General features: G+C 46.6%; 2 protein-coding genes across 4 annotated transcripts in view; one reads left to right on the top strand and one right to left on the bottom strand.

The window, feature by feature from the left end:
- The window catches only part of dnah6 (dynein, axonemal, heavy chain 6), a gene marked incomplete at both ends in the record, with an annotated part of 66,113 nt that extends 54,315 nt beyond the window's left edge, over window positions 1–11,798 (top strand). Inside the window, 6 exons of the mRNA XM_080851363.1 lie at window positions 1,544–1,671; window positions 9,060–9,245; window positions 10,162–10,234; window positions 10,342–10,493; window positions 11,044–11,266; window positions 11,695–11,798. Of these exons, the coding sequence (XP_080707489.1) occupies window positions 1,544–1,671; window positions 9,060–9,245; window positions 10,162–10,234; window positions 10,342–10,493; window positions 11,044–11,266; window positions 11,695–11,798 (866 nt within the window). The remainder of the gene's footprint in view (window positions 1–1,543; window positions 1,672–9,059; window positions 9,246–10,161; window positions 10,235–10,341; window positions 10,494–11,043; window positions 11,267–11,694) is intronic.
- Window positions 11,799–12,143: 345 nt separating this feature from the next.
- The window catches only part of kmt2e (lysine (K)-specific methyltransferase 2E), a 46,897-nt gene continuing 36,540 nt past the window's right edge, over window positions 12,144–22,500 (bottom strand). For all 3 annotated transcript variants that reach the window (XM_080851067.1, XM_080851069.1, XM_080851068.1), the window contains 8 exons: window positions 21,494–21,635; window positions 20,559–20,845; window positions 19,619–19,675; window positions 18,855–19,433; window positions 17,048–17,307; window positions 16,476–16,564; window positions 16,128–16,213; window positions 12,144–14,910 (listed from right to left, as the gene is read on the bottom strand). In XM_080851067.1, the coding sequence (XP_080707193.1) occupies window positions 13,783–14,910; window positions 16,128–16,213; window positions 16,476–16,564; window positions 17,048–17,307; window positions 18,855–19,433; window positions 19,619–19,675; window positions 20,559–20,845; window positions 21,494–21,635 (2,628 nt within the window). In that variant the 3' untranslated portion in view covers window positions 12,144–13,782. The remainder of the gene's footprint in view (window positions 14,911–16,127; window positions 16,214–16,475; window positions 16,565–17,047; window positions 17,308–18,854; window positions 19,434–19,618; window positions 19,676–20,558; window positions 20,846–21,493; window positions 21,636–22,500) is intronic.

The following is a 22,500-nucleotide window of genomic DNA, read 5'->3' as shown; positions in this document are numbered from 1 at the left end:
GGAATGTTTTTCCTCTTCCAAAAATTGTCACTACCGAAACATCACATTTACTATAGCAAAAAAGTATTATTATTGACCTGTTCAGATTGTGTTTCCTTCCCTTCTCTGAAGAGTATTTTTACAAATATTTCTTGAAGGTTTTCACAATGAAATCCATAAAAATGAATTTTTTACCAAATTTTCAAGTTCAATTTATACAATTCATCAAAATCTAAGTGCAATATTTCTTTGTAAAATGCTAAATACTGATCATATTGATTCCAGAGTTGTTCATTGATGAAATTGAACATACATTAATCCAATCAGTATCATAACATTTTAGTTGATTACTCAATATACTTAATTTTTTACAAAACATCCTGTGTTTCGGTAGTGCTGCACTGTTTCGGTAGTGACATCCAGTGTTTCGGTAGTGACTGCACTGTTGGATGGATGTTCATTTCTCTCCCAAAATCTTCCAAAAGGTGCTCTGGGCCGCCCTTTAGTCCACACAACACATTTATTTAAAAATTATGGGATTGAACTACTTACCAATTGATTTTGTCACTACTGAAATCATCAGGTCACTACCATATGTTTCGGTAGTGACTGTTTCGGTAGTGACAATTCTAGCTAACTTTAAGCATAAATAAAGAATTCTAACAAGCACACGGCATGCAAACACATCTTTGAAGAGGTGAACACACATACAAACATAAGATTTTCCATGAAACCCCAAAAGGTTTACTTAATTGAAGAAAACATGCGTTTCGGTAGTGACAATTCTTAAGGTTACACGTCGATTTTCAGACTTTGGAACACATTTATATAAAAACTATGGGATTTAGCTACTTACCATTCAACCATGAGGGTCAGAGATGCAGTGTCACTGCATGGTCAAAAATGCAGAGTCGTGGCTAAAACACAGGCTCAGCCAATGGACTAAAACTCTTGTGTTTCGGTAGTGACATGAAAACTAGGGACATGATTTTTTGAGTATAGAAAATTGATTTAAAAATTAAACCCACAATAAATCTAAATATTCCAAGTTCTGTTTCAACCCAATCATAAAGATCTTTGAAATTTAATCATTGAAAAAAATCTAAAAAAATTGAAAAGTGTTATTTAAAGGCATTGAAATTTAGATGTCAGGGTTGGGGACAGCTACTTCCCAATAGAAAGTACCCTATAAATGATGATTTTGTATATATTTAGCTTATCACTATCTCATGTAATGCATTGGGTTTATATAGACCATAACATTTTCTAATTAAATATCTATGCCTAAAAACCTAATTGTTTTGTAAATAGTTTTTATTGTTGAGGGACTGCATATTACACGAATTCGGTAGAATGGCCCATATAGCGCATATTACATGTCATTACACGTGTATGTTTATAAATGTAGTAATGTGGAAATGGCACTCCCAGCAAAGAGGACTAAAAATGGGTGTGTAGAAGTCACTAGACACTGACTGACTGATTGCTGTGGCATTCACTCCTCTCCCCACCTCTCTCTCTCTCTCTCTCTCTCTCTCTCTCTTTCTCTCTCTCTCTCCATCAGTGTGTTTGGACATGGAGAGCGCTGCAGAGGCCATGTTTGAGCGAGACGCCAACGGCCGCCTGAACTCTCTCACCACCGTCCTCGGACAGGAAGTGGACCGCTTCAACAACCTGCTGCGTGTGCTCAGGGTGAGCGATAGTGAATGACACACACACACACACAGACACACACACACTCTTATACTCACACTCACACTCACACTCACACTCACACTCACGCTCACACACACACACACACACACACACACACACACACACACACACACACACATGCAAACGCGCGCACACACACACACACACACACAAACACACACACACACACACACACATTCTCACACTCACACTCACACACACACACACGCGCACACACTGACATAAGCACGCTAAAGTTGAAGAAGGGACCGGAGGCAGAGTCAGTTTTCTGGAGTTTGTATTTCAGTGTGGAGTCCCCCTCTCAGCTCAGAGAGGCCTATCTGATAGCAGAAATGTGTTGGCATTTATACAGTTCAGGTAACAGTACAAAGGGAGAGGGGAGGGCCACACCCTTCAGGTGACAGGATGGGGGGAGACAGAGAGGGGTTCACCTATGGGGGAGGGGGGGGTGATGCCAAGTTACAAAGGGTTCTAGCAGGAAGAGGGGGAGGAGGGGGTCACATGTCATTTGCATTTGGACCTTAGTGAGAGACAGACAGAGTACACATCCAAAGTGAACAGGATAGCAGTATTTCCAGTTCCATCAGTCCCCTATTTGAGCATATATATGCTCACACAATAACAAACATTCAACAGCCAATCAGAGCAGGAACCATCAATATATGTTGCAGATAGATAGTGATACACATTAACAGTAGAATAGCTATTTTGCAGTTCCATGCCTTTCTGTGCTCCCACAACAGTTATCTTGTAAACACCCAGAGCCCATATGCAGAGTCCTTCTGCCATGTAGGTCAGTATTCCAGGTGGGTAGTCTCTACCATGACAAGAAGTGCTGAACAGGGTACCCGCAAGGTCTTAAAAACTTGAAAAAGTATTAAATTTAGTGTTCATAATTTAAGGCCTTGAAAAGGTATTATATTTTGTCAACGGGTCTTAAATTTTGTCAACAGGTCTTCAATTTCGTTCATCAAGTCCACATTTGTTTATTGTTCGTTGTGACATTGAATCTTAGTACACCCAAACGTCGCATCCAAAATACCAGGCAAACCTGTAAATGGCTCTGAACTGGCTGAGATGCTGACACGATATAAAGGATAAAACTAGCTAACGTTAGCTATTCACTAGCTGCGCTAGCTAGCTAGACAGTTATCTGGACACTACCCTGTCAGGGACAGGGTAATGCTAGTTAATAAGCTTCTGCTATCACAGGCAACAGTGGAGCGGGGCTTTTGGGTGAATAAAGAAATTGAAACGTCTAACATTAAAGAACACACTGTTGTACAGGGATGCAACAACAGTTTCGGCGACTCCCGTTTTTTTCACGGCAGTTTGGGTTACTTGATTATTATTTCATCAACACTAATTCTGGATTGACTCCACCAAACATGTAAATAAGAAGTCAGCAAATCAGCAGCGATTATTTCCCATTTCCTCGAAAGCTGTTGCAATTGAGATTTTAACTTTTTAAAATTAATATATGAGATTGAACAACATAAACACCTATACAGATAAAATAAATTAACATGGATAGCAAAACCGATTGATAACGGCAGAAAGGCGTGCAGGACAGGACGTCAGATCACAGTGACACAGACTGTTTTTTTCCCATTATATGTGAAGGCTGAGATATTCATAACAATTAGCAATTTAATTGCAACAAACACCTAAAAAACACAGCAACTTCTATGTAAAAGCTCCCGCTATAATAAGTTGGCTGAACTCATCAAACTGGATGAACAGATTGCTGCCAAAAGCACAGAGGTCCAAAGGCTGTAGGATCTGTTGTATTACAACCGCACACAGGTTCACCCACAGACGTATCCAGACACGCATGCACACACACACACACACACACACATGTACACAAACACACACTCACACGTCCACCCCTCACAGATATTGTTTTAAATGGTTCTGTCTTATGATTAAATTTTTTTATTTTATTCATATGCATATCAGGGAAGGTGCGATGTTGGTCTTAAATTTCATTTAAAGTGGTCTTGAAAAGGTCTAAAAAAGTCTTAAATTTGAGATGAAAAATCCTGGGGGTACCCTGGCTGAATCAGGAACACCAAGCACATGGATGGCCGGTTGAAGAGTTCAGGTGTCCATTGTGGTCACCGCATCTGCAGCCATCAACACACCGCATCTTACTCCTTCCTGTTTCTTTGTGTACCGGGGCTTTTTGAGCTCTGGCGATGGACTGTCCACCTTTCCTCAGAGATATACACACTCAGCCTAAACTAAAGGACAGTTGGCCAACTGGTGTGTTGATGGCTGCAGATGCGGTTTCCCTCGCTCCCTTTGGGCAGGGGAGGGGTAATCGTCTCCTCTGAATGAACGTGAAATGTTGTGTGATCTCAGGGTCCGAATTCTTGGCTGCGGGTACTTCTCAAGTCTAACAGCATGAGGGGTTTAGAGAACATTCAAGCATCTGACTGTAAGATGGGGGAGGGGGAGGGGTGTTTGGTAAAAGAAATCTGCAAGAGTACTTGAGGAGTCAAGGCACACAGCTTGGTGAAATAAAAATAAAGGTTGGAACAAACAAAGACAAATGGCACCAGACTTTGACAAAATAAAATAAAAGGAATACAGGTCGAACAAACAAAGACAACATAAAATAGTGTCAGAAGATAAGTCACAACAAGCCTTCAAATCCCCTATATGATAGCTTGGATGCTATCACCTTTGAAAAGTAAATACAAGTTAAAGCAAGGCATTGTCAGACTTAAATCATACCAGACAATAGGCCTTTTCATAACTATCTGTGCCATTGGTCATCGTAGTCATGTCAGTCATGTTTTCCACAGTGGCCAGGTCTCAGACTGACATTTTTGTCCTGCAGTGACCACATCCTGCCAAAATGTGCTTTTTGTTCCTCGCAGGCCTCCATAATAGCACGTAAAAGATCGAAAATAGATTAATTGAGAAGAATTGAGCTGTGAACTGAGACATTGAGGTGTAAACTGAGGCAGTTTTTCAGACTTTTTTATTGTTTTTTTTAATCCATATACAAAGTGTACGAAGACTTCTTTTGCATTTAACAGTTGCTGTGTAATACAGGAAGCCATTTCTGATTATCTCAGATTCACCAGAATAACTAAACTTGATCCCTACATTTCAGAATCACAGAATTTAACACCAACTAAATATAATCGAAAAATCTCTACATTTGATACAAAGCCATATTATCTATGTATCTATAGCCAAGTTATCTGAGTCCCAACGGAATCAACCCATGTTGACTTCTGCATCTTAAATATTAACTGGCATAAAATAAATCATATCATTCAAAAATAAAACGTATAATTGAAACCCATTAAGCCCCATCACCCATTAGAATTAAACAGTATTGCATGTAGGGACTGAGCTAACAACCAGTGTTGTATCCTAAAGAGTTAGTCCACTCAGAAAGGTTGTTTGGTCCTCATCTATCCAGGCTAAACTATCTATTTAACCTCAGGCCAATGAAACATGTATGTGTTTGCTGTCAAGGCAGTAGTTCAGATCAAGGAATGGGGTGGTGACCTCATCTCTCTGTTTGTTGACATTCTGCTGGCCATCTTAATGTTGTGGTGTCCAGATGAGAGAGGCCAATTTGAGTTATAACTGCAGTGAGGCTGTGAGTATGGGATATTCAAATCACATTGAAAACAGCATAATAAAACTGTAAGAAAAGTAAAACAAGACTATGAGTATGTGGCAAACCACAGCATGGGAATGACTGATCCATCGCGGTGAAGATGAAGGGTTGGGCCTTGATGGATATTTGGGAAATATGGAATCTTCTGATCCATGGGATTGGTGACACCTCTGAAAGCACACAAACAAGATAAGAAAAACTGTCAGTATTGATGAAAATGAACAGCCACAAATACACACATATAGACATATACGTACACTCATAAAAACACACACACACACACACACACACACACTACCTTAAAAGACTCTGCAGATGAAGTTGAGTCTCTCAGTCTTCGGCCAGCTGACCCACTTCTGCTCTCCTCCTGACTGCATGGCGCCCGCCTGGCAGCACTCACCCGTCCCGGTGCCGTGCCCGGCGGCCCAGTCGTTGCAGCCCACCGTCACCCCGCTGATCCAGAACCAGACCTCAAGGGGGCAGATGTAGTAGAGGCCCATCCACACGTGAGCCGTGCTGGCCCCCCTGGCCACCTCCCTCACCCAGCTCTGGGTCTCCTCATCCGTGACCGAGACCAGCTCCATGCCATTACCTTCACAGTAGTTGAACGCCTCCATCCAGGTCTTATTCTCTCTGATCAGGGCCAGCTTGCCAGCTGAGCAAAGTAAAGGCAGAAGCAGTGAAAAAGACATGTCTCCTAACCAAACCTTGCCTGCATTGTTAAGTAAACAGAGACCTCCTTCCAGTGTACTAGTGCAATGAGTGATACGATGTGTATGTTACATTATGTACAATATGCCACAAATAGTCTGTGGCTATGCACTCTTACATAATAGGAATTTGAATAATGCATTCAAATCTAAAAGAAGGGTTGAAAATGGGAATTGAAGTCATTGAAGACCAACTCACTTTCGTAGCAAAAGAACGGATTTTTCTCATTACATTTCTTGTCTCCCCATTTCCCTTCATGTTCTTGCCATGTAACAGCGCAGTCCTCGTTCCCTCCATAGTTATTAGGTGTGCCTGGTCTCCAGAATGTGAATACGGCGTTAGTTTGGTCAGACCATTTCCATCCTTTGAACAGTCCAATCCACACCCTTTTATTATCTGCAATCTGACTAATCTTGTCGTTCTCAGTCTGGTTCCTCACAGTTGCTAGGTCCATGTTGAGTGACCTGCAGTGCTCCTGAGCATCTGTCCAAGTCTTTCTCTGTTCACTGAGAGTGTATCCTTCATTTGGGTTTCTTCCCTCTGTAACACAAATATGATAATTTGAATGTGATACATAAAAGATCATGGGATAATGTTTAAATATGTGGAGTTTGGAGCATACGACCATCCCTTTACCCAATCCTCACACACGCACACACACACACACACATACATAGGGTTTAATGTCAGAAATTATAAGTAAAAGCAGGTCATACCGCATATGAAAAAATATGATTTATCACATTTGATATCATGCCAGTAACCATTTGTCAAGTAAACACAGTCCTCCTTTTCACCAACATCGTTTGGTTGATTTGGTCCCCAGGATGTGAAGTCGGTCTCTTCCAGACTGACACTTTTGTCCTGCAGTGACCACATCCAAGTGTCCTTTCGCAACCCAATCCAGGCCTTTTTGTAAACATCTGTAACATTGGTCATCAGAGTCATGTCAGACATGTTTTCCACAGTGGCCAGGTCGGTGAACTTTGACCTGCAGTGTTCCTGCGCTTCGTCCCACGTCTTAATCTGGTTCACAAAGTGGAACCGCCGTGGCATGTGTGAGGACACGCTGCAGAGCCCTGTGAGGTGTGACATATTAGACATGACACATCTAAACAAAAACTGATCTTAAGTCACTATCACAAGTCATACAGCTGAATTAATAATGCTTTCATCACGTGATGGCCACTGACCTGAGAACAGCAGAGTGAACAGATGCAAGTGATCCATCCCTGAAATACACCAGTCAAAGAGTCAATCATTCAAAATTCTCTTTTTTTATCAGTTACGTATGATACAATATTAGCTGACGAGTTGATGCTACAGCAGCAAAGAGAAACAGCTCTCATTTATTTATTAGTTATTGGTACGGTTTTTACAACACTGATTTTGTATACAAAAATAGTATAAACAAGTAGGCCAATATTACATCCAAGGATTCCTACCGTTGTCATCTGCACCCTTGTCTTTTATGATACTCAGAATCTCCTTGCTGTCTGTGTGTTGCAGTGCTTCTCGTCTCAGCTATCTAGCTGTTCACAAAGCTTGCTATGAAACTTTATATTCCTGATGCAAATGCAAATTGGCCTTCTTTTTTATTTCCTGGTATCCAACATGTGAAGCATGAAAAGCATGTACCAGCCCAAGGGCACCATTCATGTCCCATTCACCTGAAACCGGTCAAACCTGATGCAGAGCAAAGAGCGCTCATCTTGGTGGATGGGGACAGAGGGGGACAGAGGACCTCATCTTGGTGGATGGGGTTCTGGTCTCTCCCTTATGGGGGGGGGGGGGGGGGGGGTCCTGGTGTGGACATGTTGGATGTGGGGGAGGATACAAAGACACTACACTGTGATGGTGTTATATTTGAGTGAATGAGAGGGGGGGATGCAAATAAAATAATATATAATTCTGAGTAGTGACTGGGGGGGACAGAGGAGCTCTACTGAGGACCCCTTTATTCACAGGCACTCAGGCTCCATCCTCTGTCAAAACTTCAGTGGCATTTACCGTCCTTCATCCGTGTGCACATAGCTGACCTTTAGGCAGGGCACTCTTTAACGTGTGAAGTATGCAGTCAATAAGCTGTCTGTCTGTAGACACAGACACATACCCGCTCACACACACACCCAGGCACACACACACACACTTTCTATACACATGGAAATTAGTACGTTTTGCCTATCAGTCAAATATTCAGTTTTTTCAGACACAGTGAAACCTGGTTGGATGGGTGTTGGCATTTTTATTCCCTGTGATCTTTGGTGACTCCATGTTCTGAAATTCTGAATGTGATATCTCTCCTAGAGTTGTCTTTTGTTTTGTGCCAAACACAGGAGGATGCATGAGTAGTGTATAGTTGTGCGTTTTAAAGAATGTAGCTAATGTTCATGTGCACTGCCTCCATAACAGCACGTAAAAGATCGAAAATAGATTAATTGAGAAGAATTGAGCTGTGAACTGAGACATTGAGGTGTAAACTGAGGCAGTTTTTAAGACTTTTCTATTGTTTTTTTTTAATCTACACACACACACACACACACACATGCACACGCGCACGCACGCACACACACACACACACACACACACACACACACACACACACACACACACACACACACACACTCACACTCACACACACACACACACACCAACACACACACACACGAACACACACACACACACACACACACACACACACACACACACACACTCTCACACACAGACACACACACCCACACACATACTCCCAAACTCACACTCATACTCACACTCAATCACACTCACACACACACACACACACACACACACACACTCACACTCACACTCACACTCACACTCACACACTCTCACACACACACAAACACAACTTTTAAATCAACCCTCAAAATATAGAACTGTTTAGATATGCCAGAAGTGCAAAACCTAAATATTGTATCAGTGTTCATTCCCTGGAGGCTTCATGTCCTCCTAAGCCATCTTTTTAAAGCTGTTGTTGTTTCTGCAGACGTCACTGAACACTCTCCAGAAGGCCATAGCGGGGCTGGTGGTGATGTCGGAGGAGATGGAGCTCATCTACCACAGCTTCCTGAACAACCAGGTGCCCGAGCACTGGGCCAGCTCTGCCTACCCGTCCCTCAAGCCCCTGGGCAGCTGGGTGAAGGACCTGGCCCTCCGCATCTCCTTCATTGAGGTGTGTGTGTGTGTGTGTGTGTGTGTGAGTGTGTGTGTGTGTGTGTGTGTGTGTGTGTGTGTGTGTGTGTGTGTGTGTGTGTGTGTGTGTGTGTGTGTGTGTGTGTGTGTGTGTGTGTGTGGCTTTGTTAAGTTGAAACAAACATAGTGGCTGGGACCCAGGCGTAAACAATTCCAGCCAATCAACACATTGCTTCAGGAGCACGGAAAGGCTGGGGTGTCATATGATTGGCTGTTGAGCTCGAATATCAACAACCTTGCAGCCTTGTAACAGAATTGCAGCCTCTACCTTTAAGTGTCTTTTTTTTTTGTCTTGACATTTTACTCTAAATAATTGATTGCCACTCCATAGCTTAACATTGTGCACGATATCCAGTCAGTTTTTACCTTGTTACGTCTCCGTATATGACAGAGGCATGTATAATGTTCACCTTCTGGGTCTGTCAGCTCTCACATTTACATTTTTATCATGAAGGCAAACCCACTCATGATGACAAGAGCGTCCTTGAATGGTGACATAATACCGATGAAACACGGGCATAATGTATGTGGACAGCATTACGTGGCCAAGGCTTGTCTGTCCATTCTAGCTTTACTTCAGAATGGAACAAATTCAAATGAATAATTTAGGTAGAAGCTTCATAAGGAGCTCATAAATAAGTCTTCCTGCTCTGGATGATAAGTCCTGAGTAGGTCTGGATGATAACCTCTGCTGAATAATGTGATGTACGTGTAGTTTGGATGACAGCCCGTGCTGAATAATGGAATGTACGTGTAGTTTGGATGGTTTAGTGAAAATCAGTCACTGGGCGGAATCGTACATCGTAACGATAGAAGGTGTGTATGATATCTTATTGGTTGCTGTGTGTTTAGTTTGTGTCACCATGGTGATTTCGCTCGCACCTTTTCCCCTGCAGAACTGGATCATGCGGGGCCAGCCCAAGTCCTTCTGGATCTCGGGACTCTTCTTCCCCCAGGGCTTTCTGACAGGCATGTACCCAAACCCACTCTGCTCCAACAGGGTTAAGCTATGTACTAGTCTTTTCCCCTCGACTGTTTCCACAAGCACCTTAATCTTTGGTCCTGTTCTCTCCCAGGAGCTCTGCAAAACCACGCTCGCAAGTACAACCTTCCCATCGACGAGCTCAACTTCTGCTTCAACATGGTGCCCGTGTACCGAGACGAGGCGGTGGTGGCGGAGCAGCGGAAGGGCCTAGCTGTGGGCGCGGAGCTGGAGATGGACGAGGAGGTGAGTCAGACCAAATCAGACCACATCAGACCAGATCAGACCAGATCAGATCACATCAGGCCAGATCAGACCACATCAGACCACATCAGACCAGATCAGATCAGGGTTAGGGGTAGAGTATGTGGCAGCGGTGGGTGAAAAAGGCATGGTGAATTTCTATTAGGACGGAACCCTCATAATATTTTGACACTTCGAAAGAGTTTTCTTGTTGGTGGCATGTTCCAATTTCCTTCCCAAAAAGAAGGTTTTCATGCCACACGTGTTTTTCAAGCCTGATGATGCCTGTCCTGGGGGGTTGGGCGTGGGGGGGGGTCTTTATTAATTTCACCTCATCTGATCTCAGTTGGAATGCAGTTAGTAATTACTCTGAAGCATACCTCATTTCATTAATACCTAATTTAATTCGTGAAGAACAGCATTAGGTAAATGAAGCCAGCTGTGGCCAAGAAGGGATAAGTGGACAGCCAGAAGTCTCCAAGCAGGATAGTTTTAGATTGTTATTTAAATCTGCACTCCTACTCTTAACTGCATGCTCCTCTGGGCGCTACAGATCCCTGCCATAGAGGACGGCGTGTTGGTCCACGGCATGTTCATGGACGCCAGTCGCTGGGACGATGAGGAGATGGTGATCGAGGACGCCTTTAAGCGGGAGATGAACCCCATGCTGCCGGTGGTGCACTTCGAGCCGCAGCAGAACTACGAGCCTGACGAGTCTCTGTACCACGCGCCGCTCTACAAGACCTCCGCCAGGGCAGGGACCCTCTCCACCACAGGTACTCCATATACATTTATACATATGCATACACTCCTCTCAGGTATTCTATATACATATGCATACACTCCTCTAAACTCACTGAAGCACTTTAACCTGATTGTCCTCTGTGAGGGACTGCTCTTGCATCAAGTGTAATTTAGTGCACTCTACCTTTTTAGTTTTTATTTTTCTGCTCTTTCAACTGACTAAATGCATTCTACACTTTTCTTGGTTTGTTTATCTGTTCATTTGTAAAGCATTTTCAATTACCAACATGAATGAGTTGTGCTTTATTAACATCTGGCCTTGTCTAAAGCATGTATGTATGACCTCAAAACCGCACGCAGCCAAGGCAAACCGGAATCTCTCCCACGCACCATTAAAGATATTTGCATTAGTGATTTAATTTAATTTAATTTAATTTAATGTTCATCTGTTCCCTCCCAGGTCACTCCACCAACTTCGTCATCACGGTGATGCTGCCCTCCAACCGACCCAGCGACTACTGGATCTCCAAAGCCTCCGCGTTGCTATGCCAACTCAATGAGTGATGCTTCATTGCTTTGTACTCGGTTATTCCTTCAAGGCCTTATTTAGTTTTGATTTAGACTACTGTAAATTTCCACAAAAGCTGTTGATTAAAGTGCACTGCTAATTATGAACAGCTTGGGTTTGTGTGTGAAGTAGATGATCACATGTCAGAGGTAAGCTAAGGTTTCTTTCAATTAATAACCATTATGTTACAGTGCTTACACACACACACACACACACACACACACACACACACACCACACACACGTTTGCACGCATCACACACTCACATACACAAGAGAGCCGAAATGGTATAAAACTGTCATTACAGTGATTTATTATAATGAACCATGAAAATAGCCAACCAGTGCTGTGTCTGTGAGTCGCTCTCCACACATACACACACACACACCCACGCACACACACACACACACTCACACATACACCCACGCACACACACAGAAATAAAAATAAAAAAAGAAGACAAAATAGAATAGTCCAGAGAGGAGGAAACGAAAAGAAAACAAAATAAAAATAAAAATAGTGCTACGGTCACAGAAACATTCAGCTTTTGCCAAGAGAGAGCACTCGCTATTTACAACCTTATTCCAAAATGGGCATGGGAAGTGAATTGTACAAGCAATAGAAAAGAAAGAGAGAGAGGAAGCGAATATTTACAACCTGTTTCTGGAGAAAGCTGGAGTAAAACCACCTATACAATTAAATTACACTTTCTACAAATAACCATTGATATTCAAAAATAAACCGCTGATGACTAGGCAAGCCATACCCCACACACACACTCACTCACTTATGCACACTCACTCATACACACTTGCACACACACACACACACACACACACATTCGCAGCGTGGGCTACGCCAAGCAGACCGCTGCACTGCACGACTCCCTCTTCAGCCCAATATCCCCCCCTCCAACTCACACACACACATTCACATCACCGACAAACATGCATACACAAACACACACACATACAAGTGACAAAAACACAGACAAACATCCACAGTGTGTGTATGTTACTCTTCTTTTGTCACACACACACACACACACACACACACACACACGCTCATACACACACACACACACACACACACACACACACACACTCAAGTGCAGACTTGGGGCAGTGAAGCGGCCTACCACTAAGTTCTTCCTTTGAATCTCTACAGCGGTGCGCAGATAATTTTTTTTTCTTGTTACATGGAGGAATAAAAAAAATAATAGTTCTGTAATTTTTTACTCTTTACAAAAAGCTGTTTTTTTTTTCCTTTAACTCTTTCGCTATAATGAACCACTAGATAAAACAAAACGGCGCAGACATAAGGGTGTGTGGGTGGGGGGAGGGGGGTTAGGTTGGAATGTCCATCAATACAGAAAGTGCAGGGATAAGTGGGGGGGGGGGGGGGGGGTCGCTAGACAAACAAGGGTAGAGGGACACAGGGCCTAAGGGAAGAGATTACAAAAATAAAATGAAGTCGAAGACAAGAGTAGCGCCCTGAAAAGGACACTAGTGGGAAGGGGGAGGAGGGAAGCATCAGGGTTAAATTGTCCACCTTCATATTACACCTTATTTAAGTCTCTGGAGATTGCTTGAACAGTTCTTCTCTTAGTTGCTGTCCATGTATGTGTGTGTGTGTGTGTGTTTATTTTCTTCTTTGTGTTGTTGTGGTATCCGTTCACCATCTCTTCTCCTGGCCTTCTCTTTTGCGGATGTTTTTCTGTCGGCTGTCGTCGTGGTCAGGAACATTAGAAAAATATGTACAGAAGGTAAGGAAGGTGCACAGGGGCTATGGTACACAGGTGTGGCTTCCCCCCCCCCCCTCTCTCTCCCTCCCTCCCTCCCTCCCTCCCTCCCTCTCTCTCTCTCTCTCTCTCTCTCTCTCTATGAGTCTATAGGCTGGTTAGAGACGGGCATTGGTAAGGTTAGGCGGGTCGAGGGGAGGGGGATGGGAGGGTTTGGGGGGGGTGAGTCTGTGATTCAGTCAGTGCCACCCTGTGCCCATGAACCCGGCACTGTGGAAGGGGGGCGCCCCTTGCGCCGGTGGCCCCCGCGCTCCTCCGCTGATCTGGGGGGCGGCCGGCGGAGTCTGTGAGGGAGGAGGGGTCTGCTGTGGCGGCGGAGGAGGAGGAGGAGGAGGAGGAGGTGGGGGGAGCACAGTCTGCTGGTGGGGGGGCGGGTAGGTGGCGGGGGCCACCGGGGGATTGCCAGGAGCCGCCGGGTGCAGGTGAGGAGCCTGGAACCCCCCCAGTGTCTGGTAGGGGTGGGGTGGGGGTGCTCCCGACGACGGGGCGGGAGGAGGTGGCGGGGGAGGAGGAGGTGGGAGCCCCTGCTGCTGCTGCTGTTGTTGTTGTTGTTGTTTGAGGGCCAGTAGGCCGGCTGCGCTGGGCTGCGATTGGCCGGTTTGGCCCTGGGGGGGCGGGGGTGGGGGCGGAAGGGCGGAGCTGAGCAGCATCTGGTGCTGCTGGATCGGCAGCATGTTGACGTGAAGCAGGGCGGGGCCCGGTTGGGGGTGGGGGGGTGGCGGTGGAGGAGGCGGTGGGGGGGCTCCGGCGTTCTGGTAGTGCAGCGGCGTGTGGAGCGGCTGCAGCAGCGTCTGGGAGGTCGGGGCGAACTGTGGTGGGGGGGGAGGCGGCGGTGGAGGTGGCGGTGGGGGTGCCCCGCCTGGCTGGAACCCCTGGAAGGGGACGGTCGTCGGGGCGGTCTGGGCCTGGGGGAAGTAGGCGGCCGAAGCCGGGGGCGCTGGCGGAGGGGGCGGGGGTGGAGGAGGGGGCACGCTCTGGGCGCTGCTGTACTGGGAGAACGGCGTGGGCACCGCGGGCGAGGCCTGGGGTTGGCTGCTGGGCGGCTGGGCAGGGTGGAAGGAGCGCTGGCCTCGGAAGGGCGAGCCCTGGGGCTGCTGCGGTTTCGGGGAGTGCAGGAGCGACGAGGGGGGGCCGGCGGTGTAGTGGCCCTGGGGGGCCGGCGAGGGGTGCATCCTGCTCGGGGTGAGCGGCGCCGCTTTAGAGGCGGGGGTCTTGGAGACGGCCTGCTGGGGAGGGGGAGGGGGGCGGGGAGGGGTGTCCGACTCTTCCTCCTTCAGGGGGCGAACGCTGGGACCAGGAGAACATGGCTGTGAGAGAGAGGGAAGGAGGGAGAGAGAGAGAAAGAGGGAGAGAGAGAGAAGGAGGGAGAGAGAGAGAGAGAAGGAGAGAGAAGGAGGGAGAGAGAGAGAGAGAGAGAAGGAGGGAGAGAGAGAAGGAGGGAGAGAGAGAAGGAGGGAGAAGGAGAGAGAGAGAGAGAGAGAAGGAGGGAGAGAGAGAGAAGGAGGGAGAGAGAGAGAGAGAAGGAGAGAGAAGGAGGGAGAGAGAGAGAGAGAGAGAAGGAGGGAGAGAGAGAAGGAGGGAGAGAGAGAAGGAGGGAGAAGGAGAGAGAGAGAGAGAGAGAAGGAGGGAGAGAGAGAGAAGGAGAGAGAAGGAGGGAGAGAGAGAGAAGGAGAGAGAGAGGAGAGAGGGAGGGAGAGAAGGAGGGAGAGAGAGAGACTTTAATATCACTTTAATGGAACAGGACACATTAAAAAAAAATATTGCATTAAAGTAATGTACAGTTAGACCAAATGAATGTTTGTTTTTGGTGTGTTTTGTTTATTTGGTTTGTGCGTGAAGGGTTTTGTATTGCATACTTCTATGTTGAAATCCACTTGATCATATATATTTGTCTTCCTTTACATGCTATGCCATGTTTATGCACTAATAAAAGAGAGGGGGAATAGAGAGAGAGAAGGTTAAAGATCGCCTTCCACGGCACAAGCACCGCAGCCACACCCTGCCGTGATTAGAATCTGGTACTGCTGCTAGAGATTTAGATTGAGTTATTTTGATCTTTCCAATCAAGTCATACAATTCATTATATATGTGTATGTGTGTGTGTGTGTGTGTGGGGTGTGTGTGTGTGGGGTGTGTGTGTGTGGGTGGGATGTGTGGGTGGGGTGCGTGTGTGTGTGGGGTGCGTGTGTGTGTGGGGTGCGTGGGTGTGGGTGTGCGTGGGTGTGGGTGTGCGTGTGTGTGTGTGTGGGGTGTGTGTGTGTGGGTGCGTGTGTGTGTGTATGAAGGAATGGATGACAGATGATTGGCAAAGAATCTGACATTGAATGATACATGCATCAATAAAAAGTGGAAAACATGCAAATAAAACACTTCCAAATGAAACAAACAGTTTATGACTGAACTGATGTATTTCAAATCAAAAAGAGAAACAGACATGGCTACAACTGGAACACACTGAGGTGAGGGTGATTCTGCTGACGACTGCGTGCTTATGTGTGTGTGTCAATGTCTGTGTAAGACTCACTGGGTGTGTAGAGGGACTCTTGCAGCTCTTGGGAGAGGGACAATCCCTCACAGGTGCGCCATCCCCACCCTCTGCCTCTGGACCATCTGAAACACACACACAACACACATTCTTCAAATCCGTTGAACGACCATGAGGGGGGAATGTGAAAGTACGTGTGTGTGTGTGTGTGTGTGTGTGTGTGTGTGTGTGTTGAGGCGTGTGTGTGTGTGTTTGAGGCGTGTGTGTGTATGTTTGAGGCGTGTGTGTGTGTGGGTGTGAGGCTTGTGTGTGTGGGTGTGAGGCTTGTGTGTGTGTGAGTGTGTGTGTGGGGCGTGTGTAAAATCTGCAGATAGAGTGTTAGGGTACCTGCATCCTTGTCCTTGCGATGGTCACTTAGCAACAGGGCTCTGTGGTAGCCGCGCTCTCTGGCCTGTTCCACTGATGTAGAAGACGTCCTGTGGGAGACAGAGAGAGAGAGAGAAAGAGAGAGAGAGAGAGAGAGAGAGAGAGAGGGAGGAGGGGAGGGGAAAGAGAGGAGGGGAGAGCGAGAGAGAGAGAGAGAGAGAGAGAGAGAGAAAGAGGAGGGGCGAGAGAGAGAGAAAGAGGAGGGGCGAGAAAGAGAGGAGAGAGAGAGAGAGAGGAGGGGGCGAGAAAGAGAGGAGAGAGAGAGAGAGGAGGGGCGAGAAAGAGAGGAGAGAGAGAGAGAGAGAGGAGGGGGCGAGAAAGAGAGGAGAGAGAGAGAGAGAGGAGGGGGCGAGAAAGAGAGGAGGGGAGAGAGAAAAAACAGAGACGGAGTAGGAAAGGGACAGAGAGAGAGAAAGAAAGAAAGAAAGAAAGAAAGAAAGAAAGAGAGAGAGAGAGAGAGATTACAGTCTAATCCTATAAAATGTCTCCCAAACAGATGTGTTCCATGTAGACTTGTTCCATGCCACACTCACCACTGCGCCTCTCCCCCCTCTCTCTCCCCCTGGGGGGTGGCGTCGCCCTCCTCGCTGGCCTGGGGGGGTACGGGTGTGGGTGTGGGTGTTGGTGTCACCGCCACTGGAGCCGGCGGCGGCGGAGGCGGCTCAGGGACCGTCTCTATGGCGACGGGGAACATATCCACGGGCGGCACCGTGGCAACCGGGGAGCTGCACTCGGCCTTGGAGCCACTGCGCCGCGCCTCGCGCTGCCTCTTCCTGTACTCCAGCAAAGACACCTGGGAAATGTAGGCACAGGTATTAAATCCAGCGACATTAACAATCACCTTCACTGGTTGTGGGGACGACCAGGGGCACATCAGAGAGGCCAGACACCAGATGGTTCTCCATTGACCAATCCTTCACTGACCACTAACCAGGTCACTTAACCAATCTGTCTTACAGTGGTCATGCAGCTCAACACTAGTATCCAACAGCTCAGATCAATAACAGATGAAAGCAGCCTCAGAGCTGACCGTGAGGGGCATTAAGACGGACACATGGCTTAAGGTTGACCCAGGAGGCACCGCTAACAGAGACGACTGACACGGGTCAACACCCAAGGACCACAGAGAGCTTCGACTGTCTCAACATCAATACACCAGAACAATTCTCCGATCCTGGACGAGGCGAGTGGAAAAACAACCAGTGCTTGTGAATCTGCAGGATGTTTGGCAATTCTAATTAGGTTCTTGAGCAAGACACTGAACCCCTAATTGCTCCTGATGTGTCAGTGTAAAATGTCAATATGTGTATTAGGGCTGTAACGATATTGGATCGAACCGAGAAATCGCGACACTCTGGGCCACGAACCTGCATCGCGATGCGAGGAGGCAGAACCGCGACATGCCCTCAGCGGTCACTTGATACAAAAAGTTTGGTTCGCTAGTAAAAGCGGCTGCTTGCTTCAGCGTTGGGGTTAATTGTAGCGCAAAATTTACTCAGTGCAGTTCATGCTCACAAAGGTTGCGCGTGTTGTCATGAGCCTGCCATTTGCTTGGCAGATAGAAAGCTGTTTCCCTAACAGAAAGTCTGAAGCTTGAAGTTCTTTTCAAACCTTTGCTTGGGTAGCACTGCTAAACTGAGCAGACATGCAGACTACATTTTAGTAATCTCATCACGTAACATTCGTTTTCTAAAAACAATCACATAGTATTGCATGTTTTACTGTGGTAGAAAATACGTTAGCTTAATGCTAACGTATATGGGAAATCCTATAGAGACCGCGCTAGGTATTAGCATCAATTAATTCACGTTAATGTTATTGTATGAGCCTGACATTTGCTCTGCAGATAGATAACAGGTTCCGAAGTTTGTTGAATGTTTTTCAACAGCATTGCTTTGAGTAATAAAAACCTCAATATTTGGTTATAAATTGTTTCTTCATTTTTTTATAGCTCATTCTTATTCTAATGTGAATTAGAAAATATATTTTAAAAATCGCAAGGTAAAAAAATAAAATAATAATATCGTGGGGTGTATTGAACCGTGGGTCAAGAATCGTGATACGAATCTAATCGTAGGTGGGTGTATCGTTACAGCCCTAATGTGTATACATCCTTGTAAGTTGCTTTGGCTAAAAGCGTCTGCTAAATGACGAAATGTAATGTGTATAAAGTCGCTTTGGCTAAAAGACGAAATGTAAATGTGTATAAAGTCGCTTTGGCTAAAAGACGAAATGTAAATGTAAAAGGTGAATCAGTGTTGGTTTGATGATAAGTGCTGTTTTGTTTAGAGCTGTTTCTGAAGGACAGGGTGGATGTTCATGATCACACGTGCTCTTCACCTTTTTCTTGGGTGGGGGGTTCTGGGCGGTGCCCCCTCCCTCCCCGCTGCTGTCTGCGCTGAGCGAGCGGCTGAAGCCCAACTGCCCCCCCTCCTCTCCGGGGAAGAAGGGGGCTCCCTCGATGAAGGCTGCTGCTGCTGCTGCTGATGCTGCGGGCGCCCCGGCGACGACGACAACAACATTGGGCCCCGCCCCGGCCGCGGCGTCCAACCGGAAGGCCCCCATCTCCAGCGTGTGGGAGGGCGTCAGGTCGCGCAGGTTGGAGTTGATGGGCGAGAAAGACAGGCCGTTACCGCCGGCAACACCACCGCCGCTGCGCTCCGGACTCTTCATCCAGGGCGGGAATGTCGGTGTGGTGCCGTCCGAGGGCTGGAGGGGGTCCACCACTGTGCTGGCGTCGACCCCCGGCTCCGCTCCCTCGTCTGGGGCCACCACCGCTGGCTCCTGGGGGTCGGGCTCCGGGATCAGGTCGGTCACCACGGGCTTCTGCTCCTGGGGGGCCACGTCAGGGAGGATGGTGGGGAGGATGATGGTGGGATGCACCGTTGGAGACAAGAGCAGCGAAGGGGCGCGCTCCACCTAATGACACACACACACAGGGTTACCCATCACACACTAATACAACAGACACACTGCAGAAAACACTAAGCACTAAGCTAAGCCACACGAGTACACTACATCAGCTCACTACATGCTTCAAACTGCGTGCGGTTCTAGATAGGTGGCATTGGTAGTCTCTAGAGACGGACCTCAGTGGAACTCACCTCTTGGGTACTGGATCTCCTGCTGCCTTCTGGGGAGTTCTCCTCCGACACATCACTCTGAAGACACAGACACACACACACACACACACACACACACACACACACACACACACACACACACAGACACACACACAGACACACACACACATTAGTTTACAGTCTCCTCGCCTGTCTCTGTATGTTGTGGGTGAGCAGGGTTAAGGCGGCTGCTTGCTACAGCGTTGGGGGTTAACGGTTGCGCAAAATTTACTCGGTGCAGTTCATGCTCCCAAAGGTTGCGCGTGTTGTCGTGAGCCTGCCATTTGCCTGGCAGATAGAAAGCTGTTTCCCTAACAGAAAGTCTGAAGCTTGAAGTTCTTTTCAAACCTTTGCTTGGGTAGCACTGTTAAACTGAGCAGACATGCAGACTACATTTGAGTAATCTCATCACGTAACATTCGTTTTCTAAAAACAATCACATAGTATTGCATGTTTTACTGTGGTAGAAAATACGTTAGCTTAATGCTAACGTACATGGAAAATCCTATAGACGCCGCGCTAGGTGTTAGCATCAAGTAATTCACGTTAATGTTTTTGTATGAGCCTGGCATTTGCTCTGCAGATAACAGGTTCCCTAACAGAAAGTCTGAAGCTTGAAGTTCTTTTCAAACTTTCTTTAAGTTCTTTACTTGGGAAGCACTGTAAAACTGAGTAGACATGCAGAATATTTTAGTAACCTCATCTCGTATCATTCGTTGATAGAATGCAGGCTGCGAGGCTCGCGTAAGGGCTTACGTAAAAAATGACGCAAGTCTAGAAAAAGGGGCCGACGCACGCAAGACGTAAGAAGTCGCGCAAGGGTCGCGCAAGGGGCTTGTGCGGCCTCTTGCGCGGCCTCTTGCGCTTGCGCTTACGCTTACGTAAGGAAGCATGAATCAGTCTTTAGTGTCAGATCTCTTACCTCCTGTGGCACGCTGAAGGGTGTGTTTGCCCCCTGTGGCGTGAGTAAGCCCTGCGCGGCGTTGCCGGGGGCAACGTGGGTGTGGGTGGGCGTGGTGGGCAAGGACTCTGTGCCCGGGTCTTCCTGCCGCACGCGGGGAGGAGTGGCCAGGAGCAGGGGCGTGCTCGGCGTATCCGATAGGTCGGCTCGGGTGGGCGTGGCGCACGGAGAGCCGTAGGGGGTGGAGCTCTCTGACATGCAGGCGTCCAGCGGACACAGGCGCCGTTTCTTCAGAGGGGTGGGCAGCTCTGGAGGAGGGAATGGGAGGAAGAACCAAAGAGAAAGAAAGAAAGGAAGAAAGAGGGAGATATGGAGAGTTGGTGGAGAGAAAGAAATATGGAGAGTTGGTGGAGAGAAAGAAAGATGGAGAGTTGGTGGAGAGAAAGAAAGAGTGAGTAATGGAGAGTTGGTGGAGAGAAAGAAAGAGGGAGATATGGAGAGTTGGTGGAGAGAAAGAATGAGGGAGATATGGAGAGTTGGTGGAGAGAAAGAAAGAGTGAGTAATGGAGAGTTGGTGGAGAGAAAGAAAGAGGGAGAAATGGAGAGGTGTTGGAGAGAAAGAAAGAGGGAGAAATGGAGAGGTGTTGGAGAGAAAGAAAGAGGGAGAAATGGAGAGTTGGTGGAGATAAAAAGAATAAGGTCATTACACACACAAACAGCCTTCCAAACACGTGTAAGACTGCTGTAAAGAGATTCTACATTAGTTTCCTCTCACAGCAGAGTGCAAATCTGATGCTTAAACAACATACTTTAGATGAATTGCTCTTCTCACAAATCCACTTACATACAAGACCCCTGATACCCCTTCAAAAAATAGAACACAATAATGCTAATAAATGCCAATAGGCTTAAATATGGAATGTGAAAAAAATAAAGAGGTGGTCCGTGTGTCTTGCCTGGGAGAGTGCAGCTGCCGTTGAAGGGGAGCGGGCTGTCAGAGTCACCGTTGAGGGGGGGGCTGAGGGGGCCCTCACCCTGCAGCATGAGGGCCGCCTGGGGCCCGGGGCTCTCCTCCTCCAGGGCCTGCTTCAGCCAACGCTGCATATGGAGAAGAGAATGAGAACGAGAACACACACAGACACACAAACAGACACACACACACACACACACACACACACACACACACACACACACACACACAGACACACTTCAATTCTCTACTGTTCTCCATCTCGAACCTTCACCCTACAGTATAATGGACTAGGCATGTTAAACATGCTTAAAGTAAACTAAACACATGCTGAACCTAGTGCCAAGTATCACTGCATAATTGATAGCTACACACACTTCCTTTCATGTTGCAAGCATCTCTTTATCGCCTCTAAATAGATACATGATTGTAGGGCTGGGCGATATGGAAAAAAACATATATCACGATATGGATTATTTTATATCACGATAGCGATATATATCACGATATGCCCTCTTGCTTTACTGGATAGGGGTGTACTTAAAAGTGTGATCCATCACGACCTGTACCACAATTACGCAGATTGTACTGAACGTTTCCATTGAATCTTTAAATAGTAAGATTAAAACAAAGTGCATGACATTTAGTCCAGTGCTTGTGACTTTTAGTGGTTCTTTAATGTAGGCCTACTTTCAGAAGATAAATCAAGTTTAATTTAATTTAAAAACTTTCTTTTCAATGTTTGTTCATATGCTATAGCAATAATGATGAGAAAAACATTTTCTTATATGGCCACGTATAAAAATAAGAAAATTAAGAAGTTGGCCATTACACATACGCCCCATTGACCGCTTCAGCCCGTTGGTGCAACAGTGAAGATGGTCCTGTAAACAAAAGCAAGTAAACGATGGAGCTGCGTTTTATCTGGATAAAAAGCATATTAGCGTTTACATTTCCCAACCAATTTCATTTTTATCTTCAAGGGTTTATGAT

Source organism: Sprattus sprattus (genome assembly GCF_963457725.1).
Source record: "Sprattus sprattus genome assembly, chromosome: 14".
Classification (NCBI taxonomy): Eukaryota; Metazoa; Chordata; class Actinopteri; order Clupeiformes; family Clupeidae; genus Sprattus; species Sprattus sprattus.
The sequence above is the reverse complement of the archived record's forward strand: the minus strand, read 5'-3'. Positions and strand labels throughout refer to the sequence as shown.